Source organism: Trachurus japonicus, chromosome 19, assembly GCF_045865225.1.
Source record: "Trachurus japonicus isolate A0001 chromosome 19, Traja_1.0".
Lineage (NCBI taxonomy): Eukaryota > Metazoa > Chordata > Actinopteri > Carangiformes > Carangidae > Trachurus > Trachurus japonicus.
The window spans coordinates 9166582-9177669 of NC_140925.1; the positions used below are offsets into that span (position 1 = coordinate 9166582).

Here is an 11088-nt window from a genome sequence, read left to right on the forward strand (position 1 = left end):
AGTTTTCCTGGGACACATTTCTTCATTGCTCTAAAACAGTATCCTACACAGGAGGTTGTGCAGCCAGTGACAGCTTCTGTAATAGAGCAGAGAAGAATGTTTTCTGATTTAACTGGTGCAGCTTTTCACTGAGACACTGTATCATATTCATACAGAGTTAGAAGTATTTTTTGGATCCTTACTTGGTATCTGAAAGGAAAAAATGGGATTGGAACAGCTCTAATCTTGACTGAAACCAATTTTAGACTCCATCACCGCCTAACTCATCTTTTCTCTGTTCTCCACAGGAACAGTATGACTTCTGCTACAGGGTGGTACAAGACTTTGTCGACATTTTCTCAGACTATGCCAATTTTAAATGACGAGATTTGCCTTAAACATGGTTTTTAATGTTGTTTTCTAAAGCTGGTTTGTCAGTTTTATGTGTTTCTTTAACTTGGTCAAATGATCTTCTATTTTGCTATGCACTTGTCCCACCATTAACTCCGAAAACTCCATCCTCGCTGTAATATAGTGTATGTCAGTGAATGAAAATTGTAAATGAAAAAATGTTAGATTAATAATGTATATTTCACATCATGTATGATAATTATTTTGTCATGAAGTGTTTCAGACATGGTCTCTTATTTCAGTTTTGTTGTATAATATTGTACTTTAAATGTTTATCTTGACAACGTAATATTTTTAAGAGGTTGTTGTTATTGTAAATGTATTTATGTATTGGCAATGACATTCCAGTCTTGCATTTGGAGAACACAACAGGAATGTTAAGATTTGGGTTTGTTTTTGGTTCTTTTTTTTTTGTTGTTGTCGATGTTTTCAAATACATACATTATTTCATTTATGGATGACTTCTATTTGAGATTAGAGGCATTACTGAAATTATTTTTCATCGTCCTTAAAGCTACATGCCCATCACGAATGTGATACTTTTCTAATGGAAACATCGTCAGAAAAAAAAAAGAAGAAAAAACGAATGAATCACTTCAGCCATAATGCAGAAAACAAAGTTATGCAACACAGGCTGAGAAGTGATGATATTGGGGTCGATTTCCAATATAGATTCAGGCAGAAGTTTCACAGTTTGACGTATCACATGGTCACAGGAGACCATTAAACCGGTTTTGTACCTCAAAATGTGGTATGCAACTGCATTTAACATGGATGTAATGTTACTACGATCTGCCTTTTATCTGTAGACAACGAGAAATATTTTGCTAAAAATGACTGCACATACAAAAAAAAGCACATATAACTAAGCCTTTTGCCAAGAACCTGCAATATTTATTGCTTTATTTGTATTATAGATTAGAGATTTTTCACAAATCAGTGCCAATGTACCTTTTTTTAAAGACATGGAAAAGTAGAACAAACCCAAAATTGAAGGCCCGAGCATTGACAGGTGATCCTAAAGAAAAGGTAAGTGTGGTCGAGTCAGTACGATTTCACGGCGACCTGTGTGAGATGTACAGTGAACACACAGTGAACGTCTTCAACAGTAACATCAGACGAGTCTTGTTTTTGCAAAAACCACAGTACACATATGTGGTGCTTCAGTGCCTGCTTAATAAAGAAGACATCCCTAACTAACAACGTTTTCAGTTCCTTTACGTTTTAGATTAAATGGGTTCAGGAAAGTGTGAAATCTTAACGTGAAACGACTTTTCTGTGCATTTACTCTGAGGCAGTAACTCCCATCCATCTGGTACTCTGACATTAAACCGAGCACTTGGAATAATCTGACCCAGCTCTGCTTTAATCCTCAATGAAGTGTGTAATTTTGTTGATGCTGTATGTAAATACTACATGACAAAGTGCTAACATTGTGAAAGTCGCCGAGCAGCAAGGAACTGTCAAAGTGATTGGTCATATATTCTGTGCTGTCTCTGTAAGTGTGTGTGTGTGTGGGGGGGGGGGGATTGTGAGACGCCAGCACAAGAAGAAACTGAGACTTAACAAAACAGCCCCAAGCCTATTTTCCCCGTCTCTTAAGATGATTGAGGAGGGTCTGTTCAGACTGCAGCTCTTTGCCTTTGCTCTCTCTCGCTCTCTGTGGGTGATCTATCCCTTTTTGGATTCTCAATGTCTTTGAAATGCAAGTTGCAATATTAAATTCTTCTGAAAATGCTTTGTGGGTCAGTGAATCTTTTTTTTTTTTTCCAGGAATTTGTCATGTTTCATGTCAACACACATGGGGACACAAGTTACTGCAGCTAAAGTCTTAACAACAACAGCAACAACAGGATTTTCTCAATAGCATGAGACTGATGTGAATGACACGATGCATACACTAATACTTAATATGTGATATGATCTAAGCCTCTAGGGTAAGGGTCAGGGTTTGTCGACCCTAACCTTGTACATGTCATTCAAGGAACTAGAGCAAAAATGCTATTAGACTATGTTGATGGACTAATGAATGAATAGACTAATAGTCTCAGCTCAAACTATTTATGAGGGATTTCAACACACCTTCTGCTTCCATATCTGCTTTTGAACTGGCTGATCTGCAGGAGCTCCTACACAATCAATATCCAGATCCAGCAGGTCAGTTGAGACCATCAGCTGGATCCAAGTGTTCAACAGAATTACAATTTATCGGACACATTATTTTAATATTTTTTAAATAATAAAATACAGAATAAACCATCAAACTTAAGTACAAAATGATGTCATCAAATTATCTGATCCTCAGTTAAGCCACAACTAGAATTACAAAAGATGACACAATTATCAAGCTAGTTTAGTCTTTTCTGTCCATCGACTGTAATGGATGAAAATGATGTCTTATGTTTCCATCTGTATATATTTTGCTGTGTCTGTTCACCACAGCTGGAGAAGAACATCACAGAAGAACACAGACAGAACATAAAAACATGGGATTATATAAGGACAGAGGAAATGAAATGACAGTTTAACAACCTTGCTGCTAACGGAGAAAACCTCACACTAATCCAAAACATGCTCAGTAACAATGAGGCTCAGTTTTTATTGTCCCACAAATATTTCTATTCCACACATGGTGGAGTAAAGTGATGTCGCACACTCGTAGCCCAATAAATGTAAACAATCATGAATGATGTTTCGACAATAGTCTTCATCAGGGTACAAACATGAGTATTCCGGAAAGTATTCGGAAAATAAAAAGCTGGAAATAAGTCGTCACTGAAGATGCATTCATCATCATCATCTTGTGTCTGTACAACCATAAAAACTGCACCTGGAATCAGCAAACAGCAAACTTCTTGAGCTGTGTAAGTAACAGTCTAAACCAACAGGGGGCGATGTACCTCAATCTATATGTACATTACAGACTCTTAATTAAAGGAAAAATCCACCTGAGAAGAAACTGTCAATTTCTCATTTATACTTCACTCATTTTAGTCTTTAAACTGATCATCAGAGTGAGAGAGCTGCTATGATGACGTGACAGTGAACAGCATAATGAAACTATGATTTACTGTATAGATGAGGAAGTATAGAAGGTCATCATGCATTTGACCTTCAATGATTGGTATTTGAGTCAGCAGAGGGATTATTCCTGCGTGTTTGAAGAATTATCTCATGAAAAAAGTTTTTTTTTATACGAAAAACAGAAAGAAAAAACAATCAGTCACAATTTATTTTTCATTGTGTGATGCATAAAGAGGAAATAAAACAATTTGATCTTGTGATTCGAAGCATAAATATGTTGTGTCTATATATAAAGCCTTCGTCCTAGTCCATAACTCTGATGGGTAAATCTGAGCTATTTTTGCCAAACAATCATGTTTTTTATCTTGCAGAAAAAAGCCAAGTAACAAAAAGCCTCTTTGTTGACGATTTCCACTTCCTCATGGACCCGGTGCCATGGTAACGCTCCACAGCGGGAGGGGCCGTAGCCCAAAAAAAGGTCAGCGTGTGTGAAGAGGTCATATGAATTATGTATTAACCCTCACCGACTCCCCTATTTTGAATGACCCTTAACTAATTCTATTTAGTCATTTACAATGCTTCCCATTTTCTTGCCAATATATTATAGACCATCAGGCCTTTATGAGCATGGGGGGCCCTGGCTGTGACCCCTCTGATGAAATGCTTTTATGTGTGGCTTGGAAACTAATTTCTGATTACACACTGAATGTCAAACAAAGTCCTCTCACTTCTTTGCTCCGTTCGTTACTTTATCTCACTCACATTCCTTCCGCTGTTTCTGGTCTGGAGTAAGAATTCAAAACCACAAATGTACAAACATGAAATAACATATTAGATGTATTAAATGTTTTGAAAGTACTGAGATGTAAATAGAAAGTTCTAAACAACTATATTTCTAATATCTAGTATGTATTGTTAGACTATATACTATTATTTTTTTCTGTTAAGACATTCCTTATGCAGTAATTACTGTACAAAGGTGCATTGGGGCCGTAATTGTAGGTTTAAAAATGCACTAGTGGAGGTAAATTTGCGAATTTGAAAACTCAAAAGGATTATTCTCTGACATGAAAAATAAAGTCAAAGATTTGTGTGTGTGTGTGTGCGTTGTTTGTTTTCTTTAAATCAAGGAAGGAAATGATGCTTTATGTCGCAAGGTATAAGAAGATTGGGTGCTTGGAGCTAAATGCTAAGACTACCATGCTAACATGTGCAGAACAACAATGGTAAGAAGGCAAGTTTGAGTAGGTTATATGTCACTAGCATGGTAGTTAGCCTGCAAATACACTGTAGTGTATCAATAAAGCAATATCAGTTTTGAAAAAATGTGTATTGGACAACTCGAAATTTGGGAAATACAGGGTTTGGGTTAATGTACATCTGTATCAATCTTCGTAGCAATCGAGTCAAGACTTACTGAGTCTGAAGCAAAATGTTAGCAGTGCTATTGCTAAGAAAATCATAAAGAAAAAGTAAGGAAATCACAAGATCCAAGTGTCTGAATGTTTCAAAGTGTTTTCTACAATGTCAGCCCAACCATGAGAGCACGTTCTCTCCTCCTGCCTCAGTGTGGGTTGGTTGGCTGATAAAAAGAGACAGGCACGATGTAGGACATGGAGAGCACCATTAATATCCTGAGAATGAACCGGAGATCCCGTCTGTCCTTCTGCCTCTGTCTGTTTGTCCGTCTCTCCACGTCTGCCTCACATCTGCAAGTCCTCGCCGGCTTGATAATGACTCCTTGTTAAGATTTGTTCTCTTCCTCTTGCTGTCTCTCTTTCACCGCACCGCATCTCGCTACTCTACTAAACATCCTCAACAGACGCTTTAAGACTCACCATAATTCAATCACACAGCTCTTACTGGAATGTTAATGTGGCACCATAACCCCCAAAATGCATTACAAGTGTTATCCTATTCCTCCCCTTGTTCCATCAGGCTAATATGTTTTTCAAGCTTCTTTCTCGGGAAATCCAGTGGCTGCTCTGATGAAGCAAACGCTCGCTTCGGATCAAAATGTTTAGAAATTAAAAGGGAACAGCAACAAAATCATAGCGACTGCCTATTTTCATAGTGAATCAGGATAAGTCTGGTGATATTCTCTATTTTCTGTTGTTGTCGCCAACCGATTTAATGAAATGAACTAAACCAGCAATGCATTAGTCCATCTCTAAATGCTTTCAGCTCCTCTGCCCTGTTTATAGCTTGAAGCCACAACCCTATCGATTACTGCAGAGGACATTAATCTTTAAAATGTGTCAAAAGGTATTTCATACATCAGTGTAACCTGATTTCCTGAAACAGATGAGCATCATTTTCCTCCAGAGGGAGATATAAATGGCGCCAAGTTATTTAAAAAATCCATCCAATAGTTGACGTTACACTTACAGTAGCACAAGAGGACAATCCATCGACTGGATGTTGACATGTGGCCCCAGATTAAAAGTCAGAAGATTGTCAATAGGATTCAACTTCTAGCCGAGAGCGTATCTCTACCAAATTTCATGGAAATACATAATAATAGGTGTAAGTGCAGATCAAAGTGATGGACCAGCAGATAGATGTTGCCCTCCCTTTGCATGTCTATGTATTTATGGATATTTGAGCAAACTCTCTAGCAGCAGCATATTCATTTATCTGTGTATGTTTTTGGTGTGTTCATAAACAGCTCAATTAATGTATACTTCTCAGAAGCAAAGGATAAATGTCAAATTGTAGAGGGCCAAAACACCGACCCTGTGGGACACCAACGCATATTTTTTTGTGAATTTACAAAGAAAGTAAATAAAAAAAGGTTCAGGTTTAGCATGAATATAAGCAAAACAACAGTTTGCACAAATCTGACTGGAAAACATCCAATTATATCTGTCTGACAGCATCTTCCCCCAGAAAAGGGAGGTTTGTTGCAGGTCTATAATTACAGCGTTAACACTGTTAACATTTTCAACGAGATGGCTCTTTAATGAAACACAAACAAAGTGAACACAAACACACAGTAAGACGCAAGAACAAAACTATTACAAACTGAGACGACGGAATCAAATTACACAAAAACTAATTAACACCACGGCTCTAGACTTCATCTGAAATTATCTCACACTGAAGTGAGACACACAGTTGCGTTACGTAATGGAGTGAAGCTGCTTTTAATCTGACTCTACACAATGAGCATGTTTAGACATTCAGCAGTGTGAGACGTGTTGTGATGTGCACTGCTCGTTTGTTTCAGTATTAAAGTCTAATTTTTATTGTGTTTTTCTAAGGTTATTGTCTCTTTTTTGGCTGCTACCAACCCTTAAAAACCCAACCAAATGTGTATACTATTGTCATTGTTTCCTGCTGATTGCATCCATGTGTTATTCTCACTGTTTATACATTGAGGACCACACTGGAATTGAACTGAAATAACCTAAACCACTGAGTGAATTTCCCCCAGGACTGTACATTATCTGAGGTCTTCCTGGCAGCTCCAAAGGGTTCCTTGTACATCTGGGTTAAAATAGCCACATACTGTAGCATCAGGATACAGACTGTGAGGCTGGGGTCTGACACCACAGAGTCAGAGGTCACTCACCAGAGAGGAAGATTATTGAAAAGAAAAGAAAACAACAGGACCGGTATGTCATCAAAGAGAGGAAACCGACCATATCTGCTTTACAAATGGCCCTGTCTTGCCTTTTACTTGCTGAGGCGTCGTTAGCCTTCCTGACTCCCATGAAGAGCAGCAGCATGTGTAGTAAAAGTGAGTGAAAACTCCTCAACCCACCCATCTAACCTTTCAAACCACCACAGCAGCAAATTAGCCTTGATGTACTCTCTCTCTCTGTCTCTCTCTGAAATATCCGTGTTCTGGTTTGCCTTCCAGGACAAACAGCGGTGCCAAGAAACAACAGTCTCCATTAACTGCTCTCCAATAAACAGTCGGGGTCTATTATCCCTCAGTTTATGACAACCTACGACCATTTTATTGCAGTTGTTTTTTTGAATATTAAATACAAAGTGCTTGATGATGGCTGCATTTGACCAAAACCAGCAAAGTTAACCATTACTGCTTCATTTCCAAAAGACTGTTTTGTAATACATACAGTTGACTAAATGAAAGGCATCAACAAAACCACAATTAGTGGATCAAATTAAACAGGAAATAGATCATTCCCTGACCAATGCAGCTTGCTGACGTCTATCATTATAAGAGTGTCAATATATATGAGCTGAATAATGTACAGGGTTCCTTTCAAAGAGGTCAGCGTAGATGGACATACACTAAACATGAAATACTGTTGTTGTGGTTGCATTTCATTAAAACAACCACTCTCTAACTAAAAGCCTTTCCGGGCGCCAGTCAGGGAGAGAGGTCAGGGAGTTAAGAGTCTGATTTATGATTGTCATGTATCAGTAATCTGCCGGCGGAGAAACGTCAACTTCTTGAATCTTGCCTGGCGACCCTGTCCCCTTTCCTCCCCATTTGTCTGTCTGGTTGTCTGTTTGTCTGTCAGCTTCAGGAACTGTTAGTCGTTGCATCAGTTCTCAAATAAAATGAGGAAACAATGCGAAATTGTGAAAGGCCTTACAAAACAGACACAATGGCTCCGACACGTTTGTAACATTTCGGCCAACGCTCATCTTTTTCTACTGTGTCACAATCACAAATACATTTCAAGCAGATGGTACGACCTCGGACTATGATCTCTTAACGTGCCCAGTAGGCTGCTGCTATTTGCATATAAGAACCTATAAAGGGCGAGTCCTGCAAGGTAAATATCTCAGTAAACACCAGTGATGATTCATTGCCAATTTAATTTATCTTGAGCTCAGCCATCCAAACAGACAAAACCCCCTCAAGAGATATCCAGCCCTACAGTACAATAACTCCATATGCTAAAGCCTGATTAAATATTCCACAATATTTTTTGCTTGTTTAAGGATGAAAGGTTGAAGCTCATAATAAAAGAGTATCAGCAGCTAAAGGACATTGTACTTATGTTATGAATCATGTGCAGATGAGGTGATCACTTTGTGTTGAGCAGGTAAATGTCAAGTGGTTTAAACTGTTGAAAGCATCGTAGCTTCAGACGTTTTCATTGGAGCTTCTGCGTTTTCCAATAAGAACAATTGTGGCTTATTTAGACAACATATTCTATGTTGTATCAGTATTGGCTAAAATATGGATCCTTTCCTCGCTGTGCTCTGTGTTTTGTCGACATCAGCCTGATGGTGCTGCAGCACTGCTCTCCCTAGTGCCACCAGCGCTCTACACTCTGCAAACATTTCCCTCTATATGTAAAAGTGAAAATGCACGAGGGTGAAAAATGATTTCGCTGCACACGTGATTGATTCTCTTTTCAGAGGCTGGTTGTAATTCACTAAGCTGCCTTCTCTCTAATTAGCAAAAAAAAAAAAACACTGTACAAAATATTCGTTCTTCATCCTGGACTCAATCCAAAATAGTTTAGGAGGTTTATGAGTTAATGAGAAACGCCCACCCCTTAAGCCCAGTGTACTGTACAGTGGAAATTGGAATATTTTTCTACTTCCAACTAATCCAACAGAGTGATACACCTACGAGTCTGTGCACACCACCGCCTGACGACTGAATGTTTTTGTCAACAATGACAGAAGAAGGGGTCGTTGGCCAAACCAATGGGTTTTTTTTTTACTGACAAGAACTTGTTCAAAGATTCACTTCAAAAGGGAAAAGTTTGATATTGCGAGAGGTATGCTGATTTGTTTTCCTGTTAGAGTTGGACTCCTCCAGCAGCTGGTTATCTTGGCTAAGTGTAAAGACAGCAAACACAGGAAACAGTTTAAATAGGCAATATAAAAATAAATTAACAAATACATTTTAAAGAACAGGCTACGGTAGCAACACCTCCGAGGTTCACAAATGAACATGTTATATCTTGTATTGTTATTCAGCGCAACAAATGAGTAAAACCGAGTTTTTCTTTCATGGGTGGCCAAGACAAAGTAGGGTGCGTAAGCACAGTCATAAATTACGAGTCATATAAAGGTGTTAAGTGATTATTGATTCGGAAATAATTGATTGATTGATGTAGCTTGGGGCTATCTGAGGAAAAGAAGAAATATTCAAATGCGGATGACCTTTTCAAACTCTAAAGCTTTAAAGGTAACAATAATTATAAAGTGGTCTTATTTGCTATGTTGCCCAGCAAAGGGCATGCATAAAATTCAACCAGTTTGACCTTTTACTTGCCCTCTTGACCTGTGAGTAAATTAAACAAAGCTCCTGCTGATTGGATAACCAGGGCACCCAACCTTTTCACAATCAAATCAGAGAGATTAGATCCTGAAAACACCACAGTTGTCTGCCAAAAAAAAACGTATTTAATAATTAGTAATAAGCTGTTGTCTTGTTTCATTCAATAAATCTGACGACTCACCTGCAATACTCAAAGCCAGGGGGCAAAAATCTGTCAGGACTTGAACAGCTTCATATTTTCTGTATGAGAGTCTTCACGGTCTATAATGAGTAAGAAGGTGAAACGATGAGTGCACAGGAGCCACTTGTGAAGTGAAGAGAGGAGGCAATTGTGCAGAGCAGATGGACTCTTGAGTTGATCGGTTGCCTTTGGACCAACCAGAGCAGCACTTCAGGAGCTACTTGCACTAACTGGAAATGTGCTTGTACCCAGCAAGAGGGACACTACAACCAACTAGAGGGGTGTGTGGGGCACTTAGACTGTAGAGCATAAGTAGCAGAGGCAGTGTAAAGCCCCCCGTGCCCACTCACAGTACATGCCACTGGATAGATGGATATTTACCCTAACTAATGATGATTTTCATATTTAGTGACAGACTGATGGAGCGTTTACAGATTCAAGCAGAGCATTAGGACACTGCCGCCATCTTGAAGGAGATATTCTGCGTGTCATATAGAATATCAATCAGCGAGGATTATCGTTGTCATTATCACGTGTGGTTTTTGTCCGTTGCTGCACAAAACACTGGGAGAGCTACAGGGAAAATAAAATCCTGACCCAACACCACTTGTACTGATTGTGCTATATACACACACACACACACACACACACACCATTTGCATGCATACTGATCACAGCCATATATTAACTGTGCTCTGCTGACGGTGGCAGATTTTTCTCATACAAGAAGCAGCGCTGGGGGAGCGGAGGTTTTATTGTCATGGTTTTCCAAGTGCACCCTGGAGTGTGTGAATTTGGACTGGTTTCCCTCTGTGACCATGACTTAAAAACAGACAGGGCATTGTTTTCCAGCCTTGATAAATGAGTGTAACAAGCACAAACACACACACAGTCACACACAAACACACAGGTGGCAGTGTCCATGTCAGGGCCCCGGGCTCAAGGTTTCTTTATCATCCGAACTGAGAGCTTCCTGTTCCTGCGGCTCTGAACGTTACATAATGCCTCTCAGAGTTAACTTTATAGCCTTCCACTCCAAGTTAAAGACTTCACAAGACGCCATTAAGAAGCCAGTGTTTTTTTCCACAGAGTGAAGATTACATCTATAAAACCTGGGTGCCGGGTATCGAGGATTGTAAGCTCCTTCTCCTGCTGCGTGCGTTCTCTATAATATCCTTCCAGCTTCAGCTCCTGCTCCAGCACCAGCACCAGCTCCAATGCAGATCTAACACAGCTTTCATGTTTGACCCACTTTACAAGACAGAGACAATGA

At 39.1% G+C, this 11088-nt stretch overlaps 1 protein-coding gene across 6 annotated transcripts in view; it reads left to right on the top strand.

The window, feature by feature from the left end:
* ptprea (protein tyrosine phosphatase receptor type Ea) overlaps positions 1-2127 on the top strand; it is a 53397-nt gene extending 51270 nt beyond the window's left edge. For all 6 annotated transcript variants that reach the window (XM_085761764.1, XM_085761765.1, XM_085761762.1 and 3 more), the window contains one exon: positions 288-2127. In XM_085761764.1, the coding sequence (XP_085617890.1) occupies positions 288-362 (75 nt within the window). In that variant the 3' untranslated portion in view covers positions 363-2127. The remainder of the gene's footprint in view (positions 1-287) is intronic.
* The last annotated feature ends 8961 nt before the right edge of the window (positions 2128-11088 follow it).